The sequence below is a fragment of the Macrotis lagotis genome, chromosome 1 (assembly GCF_037893015.1).
Source record: "Macrotis lagotis isolate mMagLag1 chromosome 1, bilby.v1.9.chrom.fasta, whole genome shotgun sequence".
Classification (NCBI taxonomy): Eukaryota; Metazoa; Chordata; class Mammalia; order Peramelemorphia; family Peramelidae; genus Macrotis; species Macrotis lagotis.
In genome coordinates, this window is record NC_133658.1 from 776,616,990 (window position 1) to 776,632,555 (window position 15,566).

The 15,566-nt window shown below is 33.4% G+C and overlaps 1 protein-coding gene across 2 annotated transcripts in view; it reads left to right on the top strand.

The window, feature by feature from the left end:
• DYNC2H1 (dynein cytoplasmic 2 heavy chain 1) overlaps positions 1–15,566 on the top strand; it is a 225,007-nt gene that overhangs the window by 201,902 nt on the left and 7,539 nt on the right. For both annotated transcript variants that reach the window (XM_074216567.1, XM_074216568.1), the window contains 5 exons: positions 380–478; positions 1,527–1,650; positions 4,291–4,454; positions 5,828–5,947; positions 6,577–6,711. In XM_074216567.1, coding sequence (XP_074072668.1) covers positions 380–478; positions 1,527–1,650; positions 4,291–4,454; positions 5,828–5,947; positions 6,577–6,711 — 642 coding nt within the window. The remainder of the gene's footprint in view (positions 1–379; positions 479–1,526; positions 1,651–4,290; positions 4,455–5,827; positions 5,948–6,576; positions 6,712–15,566) is intronic.

Consider the following 15,566-nt stretch of genomic DNA (forward strand, 5'->3'; position numbering starts at 1 on the left):
GAATAGTACTAGAATTCTGTTTTCATTTGTTTTTGGTTGAAGCATATAAGATCATTTGAAGACTTTTGAATTCAGTTTTTGCACAGTTCCTTTGTCCACTAACAAATTTTATTTGAAGATTGCTAATGTTAATTAGTTATTGCACTTTCCAAGCAATCTGAAGTGATACTGTTCAAATTTTTGCCCTGTTCTTGGGAAGTAGGTAAAATTTATATTTTAGTCTGTGTACCCTTTGGCTTATTACTTTCCATAGCTCAGCATTTTTGAGGACTTCTGAAACTTCTTAGATATCTGAATTTCCTATTTATAATTTTCAAAATTTTTTGAAATTTTGAAAAAATGTATTTATATTTTTTCTTTGCTTTTGTTTCTTGACCAGAGTCGAGTTTGCCCATTTCTAATAGATCCTTCTTCCCAGGCAACAGAATGGTTAAAGATACATTTAAAAGAATCACGTTTAGAAATTATTAACCAACAGGTAAGTGTTTTCTGTTACTTATTACATTTAAATCCCTTAAGAATAAGTAGGTGGTAAGTGGATAGAACACTGGGACTAGAGTCAAGAAGACCTAAGTTCAAATCCATCCTCAGAAATTTACTGTTTGACAGTTAACCTCTGTCACTTCATATCTGGTCTGTCTCAGATTCCTTAGTTATAAAATGAGGATAATCACAAAACCCACTCACAGGATTGTTGTCACTTTTATATGTCATATTTGTAAAGGTGCTAAGTACTGGCTGAATGAGGATTTCCTCTGTTTCCTCTCCATTCCCTTTTCACTGTCAAATTTTTGAACTTTTCAAGTGAGAAAAGTAATCCATAGAGTGTGATGAAGGGACTTGAATAGCTCACATGGTTATTTAGTGGCAGAACTGAGATGATAAAGAACTACAATTTCTTGATTGTCTTTCATTCTGTCTTATTACATAGTCTCTTATTACTCCATGTTACCTCTCTGTAGCAACTTGAAAGCTCATTTATAGAATAGTCTATGCTTTCTAGTCTAAATGCTAAACAAACCCATCTGTATTTCAGTCTTCTTTGACATTAAGGATCTGGAAGCTCTTCTCACTGTTGCAGATCAATTCCAATGTATAGGAGTAGATAAAACTTAGAGAGTTATGTGAATCTCAAGACATTAATTTAGTAACTTGTATGCAATAAGTGTCAAAGGTAGTATAGCACTCAGTATAGCACTTCCTTATTCCAGAACAGCATAGCTTCTCTCAAGCAAATTCCCATTGATAAATTGTTAGATTCCATCATATATTTCATAGGCTCCTCAAAATTCCATTCTTTATTTTATGACTTGTACCCATATGGCATTAGCCAAAGAATGCTACTGTTAAAAAGATGGAACTCTGTTGCAAGGAGAAGAGGGGGATAATTAAAGGTACACATGAATAAAAAAATGAGCAGTTATAACAATGAACATTTAAATATTTATTTTACAAATAACAAAGATACAACTATTGGGAATATTAATATAATATTGAAATAACATTTTTATCTTTTATTTACCCAGGACAATAACTTTATCACTGCTCTTGAGTTGGCAGTAAGATTTGGAAAGACACTTATTATACAGGAGATGGATGGAGTAGAACCTGTTCTATATCCACTGTTGAGGAAAGATCTTGTTGCACAAGGTAAATTCTTAATAATTTCCTTGGATTACTTCTGTTCAGAAATAATCATTATTTTATCCTTCTTTTACTTCTAGTCATAGAACCTAATCATTTTGGAATAATTTTTGCTTTTTAATGAAAAGAAATATATAAAATAATAGAAGGATGCCTTCATCCTCTACTTTATTTTTTTATAAAGAACAATTTGTAACACCTAGTCTTAAAAAAGAAATTTAATTATAAATTTTGGGAAAGTTTTTCATGTTGATAATTGCAGAATATTTTTTATTAGGACTTGGATAATTTGTATTTCTGACCAGGAGAGAAGTCATATTTATTTGAGCTATAGAATCTGTGTTCATAAATGTATTCTTTCTATTTTCTTTTTTAAATCTGTTTGTTTCAGGAGGTAGCAAACTTTTATTTCATATTTTCACAGTGAAACTTAACACTGTTTGCCTCTTTTATCTGTTATTTTTAAGAAGCCAAAGTCATTCTGTAAAGAAAACATAATACTGATTTCTTTTCACCTCAAACATGTCAATAATAGATATAGTTTAATGTTGTTTCATGGCAAAATGATCAAAATGACAGTGTAATATAATTGGCTTCCAATAAATTTCAGATCTAGAAAAAATCATATGTACAATAGAGCAATACAAATAAAAGTTGCCAAAATTAAGATGAAAAATTTTAAATTTGAAAATGAGTAAGAAATCCATTTTAATTTTAATATTTCAATTATTTTTTTTGTAATGTAATACTTTGATGTATCTTCCACTAGCAGGCTGTTGATGACTAGCTTTGAGGACTAGGCTTGAACCCTGTTACTGCTCACTTTCATTAGTGAATCTTTTCCCATCCAATAATCCCCTTCCTGTACTAATTCTCCAATGATTTCCATACTATTTTTTCTCATATTTTTCCTATCCCAGTGATATTAAACTCCTAACTATCCAAGAAGAAAGTTTTCTCCCTTAATCCAACTATCTTTTTTTTCTTTATTCCCATATATTTCAACTCATCCCCTCTATTTTCCCACTCCTTGAATTGAGCCCTCTGAATTTCTTGCTCCATAATTAAGAAATAGCATTTTATTTTAAACTACATTGTCTCTTTCTCCTTCCATCTTCTAACACTCATTCAGTCCTTTGACTAACTTTCCCATAATGATCCATTGCTTTTTTAGTTCCCTGATTCCCTGGTTTTAGTAGTCCAATTAGAATACTCCTTGCTCCTCATTGCTACTTCCAGACTTTCATTATAGCTCCATCATTCAGGACCCTCTTTGATATTAGTGCAGTTTCGGTGTGTCACTCAATCCAGATGCTAGTGACCATATACTCTAGGACATTCTCCCATCTTTCTCAACAAGTTCATGACTTGGCTAACAGTTTCTGTCTCCCATCAATTTTTATTCTGATTTTAGAGAGCTTTAGTATACATTTTAATGTTCTATAAAAATACCAGAACTTCTCAGTTTCTCATTATATTCATTATATTCCATCACAGCTGTATATAGGTATGGTTATATCCATGAAAGTTTCATCAACTGCAGCCATTGTATTTCCATGTCCAAGATCTACAAAGTTTTTTTCTCTTCCTAATCCTACTCTTCTTCCTTACTATGAACACTAATCCCTCTACACTAGAATTTTCCCAATTTATTACATCTTCTCTGAGTATGTCATCACATCTTAATTTTTATCTCATGATGAATTAGTTCTTCACACTGTCTTCTGTTCTTGAATCTTCTGTATCATTGACTTCTTGCAATTGTGCCTTGGCCAGTCCAACCTCTGGTCACTTCCATAATCCTTCTCCAATTCTACTTAAAGAGTGTGTAAAACCATTCCTACTAGATCCCCTACTAATTTATTTATGTAATTTCAACTTGGACATTGCAACAGCAAGGTCTTCTGCAATCTAACTCCCACAATGCCAAATCTCTTAATCTCTTCTCTCCTGCAGCTTCCCAAGTACCCCAAAATCTCAGTAGGTCAGTAAATACTAAGGTTTACTATGGATGGTATAGTGTACTAAGTTCTATGATACAAATAAAGTCCTTTTGCTCTCAAGGAACTCTCATTCTAAGATGAGTATGTTTTTTTTTTCTGAGGGTTTTTTTTTGGGGGGGGGGCAAGGCAATGGGGTTAAGTGGCTTGCCCAAGGCCACACAGCTAGGTAATTATTAAGTGTCTGAGGCTGGATTTGAACTCAAGTACTCCCGACTCCAGGGCCCGTACTCTATCCACTGCGCCATCTAGCCATCCCTACATTCTTAACCTAAGGCAAATCACAGAACCTTTTTAAGCCTGCATTTTCTAATTTGTTAAAATAATAATTATTATTGTTAACTTCAAGTTTTTCATAAAAAGTATTTTGTAAAATTTGAAATGTAATATATAAATATGTTGCCAAATTTTCAAGTCTTGCAGTGAATTTTGAGATTTGAACATAAAGTTTTATCACACATACCCATGCAAGCTAATGTAGAGTTCTGATTCTCAGTTTATTTTTTTATTGGATGTTACCTATAGGAATAATCTGTGACTTATCATTGTTCTAAATATATTTGTTAATTCTTGTGTATTATATAATAATTTGTTTTAGCAAAATAAAGAATAAGAAATAACCTTTTGTCTTTTTAAAAACAAATAGGTCCACGTTATGTTGTACAAATAGGTGACAAAATTATTGATTATAATGAAGAATTCCGCCTATTTCTCTCAACACGAAACCCAAATCCTTTTATTCCACCTGATGCAGCTTCCATTGTTACAGAGGTTAACTTTACAACAACAAGAAGTGGATTAAGAGGACAGGTATGGATACTCCAATCATCCACTTTAGGAAACTCTGAAAGAATGACTTTAGATATTTGATTAGCATATACTCATACTTTATATACATAGTTAAGGATATATTTTTTATACTGAGTTTTCAAATATTTTGCCAACTGTTTGCTAATTTATACTTGTAGTTTTAAATTCACATTATACTCACAAATGCAAATAAAAATGTTGGTTCTCTGTCAGTTTTCATCTCTAACAAACTTTCAAAGGTAATTTAAGTGAAGCTAAAGTTTCCTAATTTCCTAATTTCTTCTCTTTAGACCAACCATGTTACATTATATTTGTTCTCTTATGCCATTAATTGGGCCAGTTATTGGTCAGCCCATTGGAAAATGTATTACATTGGGAGGACCACTGGACTTAGAAGTTCCAAATTCAAGTCCTCTCTCTGATGTTTGTTGACTGCATTATAGTCACTGTTCTTTTTTACTGTGTACTGCCTCACAAGGATACTTTCAGTTCCTAAATGGTCATAATTTACAGCGTAGAATTCTAGTTTAAATATTTTTGAATATTAATGTCTAAACTTTGCATCTTAAATGTTATATTAATCTTTCTCTTTCTTTTTATTTTTCTTAATATGGGAGACATTTTAATTGCTGTTAAATTTTATCCTTTTTACTTATTTAACTCTCTTTATAACAGTCCTCTTTTCCAAAACTTTATTTTGTCTAATGGCTCATATCTATTTTGTTGAGCTTTATATTTTACTTCAGTTTTTATTTAAATTAAATGTTTTTCTAATCAAGTGTGATACATATTTCCAAAATAAGCATTTATGGTTTGTTGATCTTTGTATAAACAGCACATATATATGTATATTGTGTGTTTATGAAGGTAACTCCCAAGTTTTTCAAAATTAATTCACTAAATTGCTTTTTTTTCTATGCCAAAGAGTTATACAAAATATGCTGCAGAAATGGTGCTTCTAGTTAGTATTTGTGTATCAAAAACTAAGTGAAGGGACTATTGTAAGGATGGTCCCTTTGTGGTTATTTTTTTTGGCATCATCTCAATATTTGTTATCAACTTAAGAAAATGAATGCCCACCATTTTATGTTGCTGTTTTGCTTCATTGTAATATTATAATGAAAATAAATATTATAGGAGCAACACTATAGTGATTGAGGATGACCTAAGTGATATTTTAATAGTTCTAATCTAGTGGTTAAAATACATTTCAATACTATATATTCTCTCCCTTTTAAACAACTCCTTTTTGTGTATTATGAGAAACAAAGTAGTATGTTTTTAGAAATCTTTTTTAATATTTGGTAAATAAAATATAGGTTATATTTGAGGAAACACTTGTTTAATAAATCTTTTTTTTTTTTATTTTTAAGCTTTTGGCTTTAACTATTCAGCATGAGAAACCAGATTTGGAAGAGCAAAAAACAAAATTATTACAACAGGAAGAAGATAAAAAAATACAGCTAGCTAAACTTGAAGAATCACTTTTAGAGGTAAAATTTAAATATTTGACTTGAAAATTTAAGTAACTTTACCTTTTGCAGTTTTTTCCTTTTTTGATATGATAGTAGTAATGGTGATTTTTGCTTTTCATAATTTCTTTTGACTTAATTTTGCTTATTTCAGCATTGTTTAAAAGTTAGTAATTAGTATTTTAACTTATCTACTCAACACTCCCATACATACTAGAAAGTATGGGAGGTTCAAATAATTTAAGACTTGATCTGGGGTAGCTAGGTGGTGCAATGAATTGGATTCAGGAGGACCTAAGTTCAAATCCTATCTCAGACACTTAATAATTACCTAGCTGTGTAACCTTGGGCAAGTCACTTTAACCCCATTGGCTTGTTAAAAAAAAGAAACTAAAAAAAGACTTGATCCTTGATGTTAAAGAACTTCTGTTATTTACTGGAAAGAAAAAAAAATTGATGATGCACTTAATTCATTAGACAAATTGGTAGTTTTAGGGTTTTGATCAATACACGATCCCTTCATAGAATTGAATATGGAGGATACTAACAAAAAATAAAATGAATATGGTATAAAACATCAAATTGAAACTTATTCTGTCATTTAAATGAGAATCTATGTTCATGACATTTCACTTTGACTTTTAATATAGACACTTGCTACATCCCAAGGCAATATATTGGAAAATAAAGATTTGATTGAGTCTTTGAATCAGACTAAAGCAAGCAGTGCACTTATTCAAGAATCACTTAAAGAATCTCATAAACTTCAAGTTTCCCTTGATCAGGTAAGTATTCTTTTGATTTTCTGTTTTATTTACTATTTCTGAATACTCAATTGACTTAGTTATTTTACTCTCATAATTGAAAGGCTGTGTCAGCATGTTGAAGTATAGTAAACATTGAGAAGTTTAGCCCTGCTTTCCTATTAGATAACATAAATGATGCAAGACAGAAATATCTTAACTTGTTTTTAGACCAGGCAACATCATTTTTATACTAACTGCTGGTTGTCTACTTCATAGACCAATGTAGAATTTGGGAAACCTCTACTTTAATCAAAGATCAAGCATCAGTATAGAGAGCTTTTCTCATTACCTAAACATTTTGATAATTTGACAAGGACTAAAGAAAATATGTGCAAATTTGCCAAAAAAGATTTTTTTCATTCCTCTTATTAGCAGTGCTGATATTGGTAATATACAATAACTTTTAAATAGTTAAAAATGATAGTGTCTTTTAGCAGTGGAATTATTGTTCAACCTATTGGAATCCTCATTTTTTTCTTTTTTTTTAATGGAATTATTCCCTGCAATTTTTGGTAATATTTTAGTTTTTCCAATTACGTGAAAAGATGCTTTCCAGAATTCATTTTTATAAGATTTTGAGTTTCAAATTTTTTCTTTACCTTCCTCTCATCCCTTGTCTTCAAGATGACACAGAGTCTGATATAACTTTTACATGTATAATCATGTAAGCATATTTCCACACTAGTCATGTTATGAAAGAAGAAATAACAAAAGGAAAAATTCACAAAAAAGCAAAAAAAAACCTATTAAAAGTGAAAATATTGTGCTTTGATCTCCATCCTTCTTTGGATGTGGATAACATTTTCCATCATGAGTCTTTGGAATTGTCTTGTATCATGATATTGCTGAGGCAAGCTAAGTCAGTCATAGTTGACCACTGCACAGTGGTGCTGTTACTGTGTGCAATGTTTTCTTGGTTCTGCTAACTTCACTCAGCATCAATAAGTTCAAGTAAATCTCCATGTTTCTCTGAAATCTACCTGCTCATCATTTCTTATAGAACAATAGTATTCTATTACAGTCATGTTTCACAGTTCAGCCATTCCCCAATTGATGTGCATTCCCTCAATTTTCAGTTCTTTGCTACACAAAAAGAACTGCTATAAACATTTTTGTACAGGTAGTTTTTTTCTCTTTTTTTATCATCTCTTTGAGATACAGACCTTGTAGTGGTATTGCTGAATCAAAGGGAATACACAGTTTGATTGCACATTGGATATAGTTCCAAACTACACTCCAAATTGATTGGATCACTTTATGACTCCACTAGTAATGTATTAATGTTCCAATTTTTCCAAATCTTCTGCAACATTTATCATTTTCCCTTTCTGTGATTTTAACTAATGTGATATGTATGAGGGTGATAACTCAGAGTTGTCTTAATTTACATTTCTCTAATCAGTAGTGATTTAGAGCATTTTTTCAAATGACTATAGACAATTTCAATTTCTTTGTCTGAAAACTTCCAGTTCATATCCTTTGATTATTTATCAGTTGAGGGATTACTTGTATTTTTATAAATTTAATTCCTTTCACTATATTGTTGAGAAATTAGATCTTTAGAAGAAACACTTGCTGTAAAATTGTTTCTCGACTTTCTGCTTTCTTTCCAAAATTAGCTGCACTGGCCTTGTGCAATTTTAAAAAATTATTGTAATCAAAATTATCCAGTTTATATTTTATAATGTTCTTTCTTGTTTGGTCATAAATTCTTTCCTTCATCATAGGAAGGAGATTATTCTTTGTTCTCCCTATTTAGTTATGGTTTCATCATTTATGTCTACATCTTTTGGGGGGGGGGGGATTGGGTTGTTTTGCAAGGCATTAGCATTAAGTGACTTGCCCAAGGTCTCACAGCTAGGAAATTATTAAGTGCATGAGGTCAGATTTGAATTCAGGTCCCCTTGACTCCAGGGCCAGTGCTCTATCTTCTGAACCTCCCTGGGTTATCTTTTCAAGAAAAAAAAAAACTTGTATGCTTTTAGACAGTTTACTTAGATTTCCCCCTTTAAATTGTGTGGACACAAAGGGAACTGTATCTGGTTGTCTTTGAAGAAATTTAGGAGTTTCAGGGAACTGTATCTGGTTGTCTTTGAAGAAATTTAGGAGTTTCATTCTTTTATATTCTCAGACAGCATCTCTAATCTCTGAAAAAGAGTTTCTTCTCCTTAGCATGACTAACTCCTCCACTTATGTTTATCTGCTTCTCATTCTCTGGCAGTTTACACCTGAAATTATTCTTTTATACAAGTTCCTTCTCTCTTGATCACAATCATTCAACAAGTATTAAGGACTACTGGAGGAGCAGCTAGATGGTTCAATGGATAGGACTCTGGCCCTAAAATCAAGAGGATCTGAGTTCACATTCAGTATCAGACATTTAATATCTGTGTGACTTTGGGCAAGTCATTTAACCCTGACTGCTTTGCATCCAGTGTTTTCTTCAGTCATCCTGATTCATATCTGGTCATTGGATCCAGATGGCTCTGGAGGAGAAAGTGAGGCTGGTGACTTAGCACAGCATCCCCTCACTCAAATCCAGTTCATGTGCTTGTCATAGCATCAATTTCCTGCTGTCATTGTCTTTTTTGAGAATGAAGGACAAGCACCATCTTCTGTGTTAGGCATAGTCTGGGCTCTGGAGATAGAAGTACAAAGAATAAAAACTACCTACTCTTGAGGAGTTTAGATTCTAATGGGCAAAAGAAGAAATCAGTGTAAAGTATGTGTAGTATAAATATATATTTCATAAATATTAACATATAAAAATTAGTTGTGTACAAGAATATCTAACAGTTGGGAGAATCAGGAAAGACTTTATGGAGATCAATGTCTTAAAGAATTAAACCAATTCTGTGAGATGGAGATAAAGAAGGGCGAACATTCCAGTCAGATGGGGAGGCCATTAAATATGGTAGGGGGTTGTTTTAGGAGATGGATGTCTACAGGTAAGGAACTGAAAGAACATAAGTTTGGCAAAATTGCAAAGTGTGAAACTGGAGGAGTAATGTACAACAAGGCTAGAAATACAGATTTAGGGCCCAATTGTGAAGGAATTTCAAAACTTAACAAGGAAATTTATGTATCATTTTGGGTTTTATCAGTGAAGACCAAAATGATAACATTATGTTTGAGACAAATGACAGTATATCCTACCTACTGTGGCTGATCATACCAATATGAGCTCATGCTCTACCACAGTTTGGGCACAATTTGTCCATGTGAACATGTGGGATGGGTACTCTAAACTTTTGTATGTCATGTTTCCTTTGAGCTGCTTCCACATTCTGCCTTCCTCATAGAGTGCAGCACCCTCATGAGGGCCATGTTAGCTATTCCTGTACCAGTGTCTCTCATGCTGTAAATCAGTTCTAAAGTTCTTCAATGAGACCTTCATAGTGTCTTGGTATCACTGCTTCTGAACCCCTTGGTGAACATTTGCCCTGTGTGAGTTCTCCATAAAATACTTTTTTTTTTTTTTTGTCAAACACATCTGTCATTCTAACAACGTGTCCAGCCCATTGTAGTTGCACTCTTTGTGGTGATGTTGGAATACTTGGCAGTAGCTTGAAAAAGGACCTTAGTGTCTGATATCTTCTCCTGCTGGGTCATCTTCAGAATCTTCCTAAGACAATTTAAATGGAAGTGGTTCAGTTTCCTGACATGGTTCTGGTAGAATATCCAGGTTTCACAGGCATATAGCAATGAGGTCAGTACAACTGCTCTGTAGACCTTCAGTTTGGTAGTCAGTCTAATATTCTTCTCCCCCACACTTTCTTTTGGAGCTAGCTCTGGCAGTGCATGTGTCAACCTCATTGTCAATGTGTACCTTCTTGGAAAGGACACTGTCAAGGTAAGTGACCTTGTCCAGGTCACTCAAGACTTCTTTTGCTTTAATCAATGGTTCCACCATCCATGTGGATGGTGTGGTGCTGACTGATGGAGCACCTAGGTTTTCTTGGTGTTAATTGTTAGACCAAAACTAGCACAAGCAGCAGAGGCCCAATCCATACTTTGTTGCATCTCAGCTTCAGAGGCTGCATTGAGTGGACAATCATCTGCAAACATATCTTACACTAATTCTCCCTCCACTTTGGTCAATAGAAAGCAAGTACAATTGAGTAGGAGAGTGACATCATTATAAGTGTGCTTAGGGGAAATAACTGCTCTTTTTTATAAGATGGACAAAAGCATGGAGGGATTTGAGAAAGGGATATCAATTGGGAGGCATTTATAAATACTCTAGGGGCCAAGAAACATTAAGTACCTGATTTGAGTGAATAGAGAGGAGTCAGATGTAATAGATGGTGTGGAGGTCTCTCATTGTTTTGTTTTGGGACCTCTTGTTTTATTTTCTCTATAATATCCTCAGAAATTTCCCACCCATGCATTGATGATTCCCACATCTCTCTATCTCTAAATCTATATATCTTGATTCATTAGCTTTAATTCCATCTTTGTTATCCCCAACTAGATGTCTTGTATATCTTGATCTCAACATGTCCAACCAACAATTGATTTTCTTTCTCCCTAAAATAACTCCTAATTTTGATGACTCATCAGTCTAATTCCCAGTTTTCAACCTTAGAGTCATTCTCAAGTTTTTACTACATTTTCCTGTCTTCAGACCCATTTCTATTGAGTTCCTAAATGTTTGTTTTTATCTCTATACCTTGTCTCACATTCATCCTTTGATTTGTGCTTCCTATAACCACCACCTTACTTTGGGCCCTTGAATGATTATGATAACTCATCAGAAAGACTTGTAATATTCAGGCTGCCCTTTCTCCAATACGTCTTTCACATAGATGCCAAAATAATCTTCCTAAATCAAAGTAATTGTGCTTTTTCTTGCCTCTAGGATAAGAGCCATACTTCTCAGCCTGCTAATTCGTGCCCTTCAAGATTTGGTTCATACTTTTCTTACTGGATCAATTGTACATCATTCACTTTCTTGTTTTTTATGCCTATTTCCTTTTCTATGAGAGACAATGTCTGGAACATTGTCTTTATCTCTACTCAGAATTGGCTACTTGGCCCTCCCTCCTACTGCTTCTGTGTCTTCAAATAGGGTCTTCTTCTTCCTTTGTTCCTGTGAAATACCCTTCTCTCCTTCGTTCCTTAGCATTCCTCAGTCCCTCTGAGGCTTAAGCCTTATGACTCTCTTTAGACTACCTTTTTGATTCCTTTGGTACTCTTTTCTTCAAATTAACATGTACATATGTATTTGTTTATGCTTGGCATTCTTGGTAGGAGGAAGTAGGTTTAATCTTTCTTTTCCCAGTGACTAGAAAAGTACTTTGCACATTTTTCCCTTAGGAAGAAAGAAGTTCTGAACCTATTATTTCATCTGTCTAAGAAATTTCTAATATAAGATTATGTTTCACCAATGCAAATTGACAATTCATCTGTAATTTATTATCTTAGAAAGTTGCCTGGATCTCAAATGACTTTATATACAAAGAAAAATAAGATCACACAATAGTGACTCAAGAGAACTTCAGCCTAAGTCTTCCTGATTTAAAGACCCATCTACTGATCACTGTGCCAAATGTTTTTCCATAATAAAAGCATGAGATAGTTTATCAAATGCATTTCTAAAAGAAAGTCTGAAATGCATTTTTCTTGATCTCCCAATGTAATTACTTTATTAAAGAAGGCAATGGAGATAATTTGATATAGCTATTCTTTTTTTTTTCTAGGTTTGTTTTGTTTTTTGTTTTTTGCTTTGCAAGGCAATGGGGTTAAGTGGCTTGCCCAAGGCCACACAGCTAGGTAATTATTAAGTGTCTGAGGCAGGGCTTGAACTCAGGTACTCCTGACTCCAGGGCCAATGTTCTATCCACTGCACCACCTAACTGCCCTGACATAGCTATTCTTTATGAAGCTATATTGACTTTTTGTTATTATCATTTCCTTTTTCAGAGGTTTACTACCATATCTTTAATAATATGTTCTAAAATTTTTTGCCCTCAAAAAAAGTATGACTCATTTTTCTACTCCATAATTTATAAATTCTTTGGCTTTTTTTCTTTAAATTTTTTTTCTCCAGTTACATATAAAGCAGTTTTCAACATTTATTTTTTTAACTTTCATATTCCAAATACTTTTCCTTTTTTTTCCTTTCTACCCCTCCCCATTGAGAAGGCATGCAAATTGATAAGGGTTATCATGTAATTATACACATGTCATCATATAAAACATATTACCAGATTAGTCAGATTAAAAAAGAAAATAGATGTTTAAAAAAATCTAAGGAAAATAAAGTTTAAAAGAGTAGCCTTTTATCTAAATACAGATTTTATCAGTTCTTTCTCTAGAAATGAACAGCATTTTCTGATCATTAAGTCTTTTGAAATTGTTTTATTTCATACTATTCCTGAGAATAGCTAAGTCATTCATAGTTGATCATCATAGAGTATTGCTGTTAACATATACAATGTTCTCCTGGTTCTGCTTATTTCACTTTGCCTAAGATGATGTCTTTTTAGCTTTTTATAGCACAATATGATGTTATCTCAATCAGATCCCCAAGGTCAGAGAGAGAGAGAGACAAGAAGGGACAGCACTTCTTTTTTTTAATTGATATTTTATTTTTCCAAATATATATAATGAAAGTTGTTCAACAATTTTTAAGTTACAAAGTTTCCTTCCACCCTTCCTTCCCACCCCCCCCTCCCCTGAGTGGTGAACAGTCAGGTTAATATTGTGTGTGTGTGTGTGTGTGTGTGTGTGTGTGTGTGTGAATGTATGTGTACCTACACAATATTATTTATATATACATATATATTTATATACATAGATACATATGTGTTAATATGTATAAATTAGTCATTTTCAGATGAAGTTTTAGGATTAAGGGAATGAAATACATATTTTTAGGAGATATTTTTTAAAAAGTGAATGTAGTATTCATCGGATTCTGAAGGGATTTTGTTTTATTTTGTTTTTCTTCCTCTGGATGGAGATAAAATTGTCCATAGCCAGTCTAATATGGTTGTGTTAGTTGAACTGATATGGTTGTGCTAGCTGAACTTCTGAGAGGAGTTGCTTCCATCAAGGTTTATCATCTCACAATGTTGCTGTTAATGTGTACATTGCTATCTTGGGTCTGCTCCCTTCACTCAGCATTGGTTTCTGTTACTCATTCCATGCTTCTCTAGAGTCTAACCATTTATGGTTTCTTATAGAACATTAGTATTCCATAGTACTCATATACCATAACTTATTTAGTCATTCGCCAATTGATGGGCATCCCCTCAATTTCCAATTCTTTGCCACTACAAAAAAGAGCTACTGTGAATATTTTGGAACATGTGGAACTTTTCTCATTTCTTATGATTTCTTCTGGATATAGGCATAGTATTGGAATTGTTGGGTCAAAGGGTATGATCAGAGTTGGATCCATTCACAACTCCGCCAGCAATGCATCCATGTCCCAATCCTCCCACATCCATTCCAACATTGATTATTTTCCTTTTTTGTCATCTTAGCCAATCTTATAGGTATGAGGTAATATCCCAGAATTTATTCATCCATTCCTCAATTTCCAGTTATTTGCCTTCACAAAAGAGTTAGTATGAATATATTTTGTATATATATGTATATATATATATATATATACATATAGCATCAATTTGTGTTTTTTCAAATTTTTTGAAATCACCTAGTTAATCATCTTTTTATTTTTTCATTTTATTTTATTGCAAATTTCTACACATACTTCCAAAATTTTGTATTCCACATTCTCATCCTTCCTCCTACCCCTCTCCCTCCCCATTGAGAAAGCCAGTTATTTGGTTTAGTTTAAAAATGTGTAGCCATGAAACACACGCCAATAGTCTTTTTGTAAAAGTTAATATAATACCCCCCCCCACACACACACACAAAGAAAGAGAAACCTTAAGAAAAATAAAGTGAGAAAAAAGTGTACTTCAGGCTATATTCATACACTTTCTTTGGGATGGAGGGCATTCTTTATCATAAATCCATCAGAGAAATTACTTCAATATTTTCCCCTCAGTTTCTATTTCTAGCTGTATTTCCATCCATCCTATTTCTCCCACCCTATTTATTCTATTCTCTCTTTCCTTTCACTCTAGTCCTCCTCACAAGTGTGTTGCAGCTGACTATCCTCTTCCACAATCTTCCCTCTCTTCTGTCATCTTATACCCCACTTCCATCATTCTGTCCCCTTTATCACACCCCTTTCTTCTCCTGTTTTCCTCTAGGCTAAGATAGAATTCCATACCCAATTGAATGTGTTTGTTTTTTCCTCTCTGAGCCATTTCCCTCTCTGAGACATTTCCAATGAGAGTAAAAGCTCACTCACTCCCCCTCATCTTTCTCCTCTTCTACTCCATTGCAAAAGCTCATTCTTGCTTCTTTTATGTGAAATCACTTGCTCCATTCTACTTCTCCTTTTCCTATGTGCCAGCACATTCCTTTCTCGCCAATTTAACTCCATCATGTTACCTCATTATACCTTCAAATTCCGGTTCCTCCTATGCCTTTTCTACACATGCTCCTTCAAACTGCCCTAATAAATGAGAAGGTTCATATGAGTATTATCAGTATCATATTTCCATGCAGGAATACACATAATTCAACATCTTTTATTCCCTCATAATTTGCCCTTCTCATCCACCTTCTCTGAGCTTTACCTGAGTCCTGTATTTGAAGATCAAATATTCTGTTCAGCTCTGCTTCTTTAAACAGGAAAGTCTAAAAGTCTCATTTCATTAAATGTCTGTCTTTTCCCCTGGAAGAGGATGTTCATTTTTGCTGGTTAGTTGATTCTCAGTTGTAATCTAAGTTCTTTTGCCTTCTAGAAT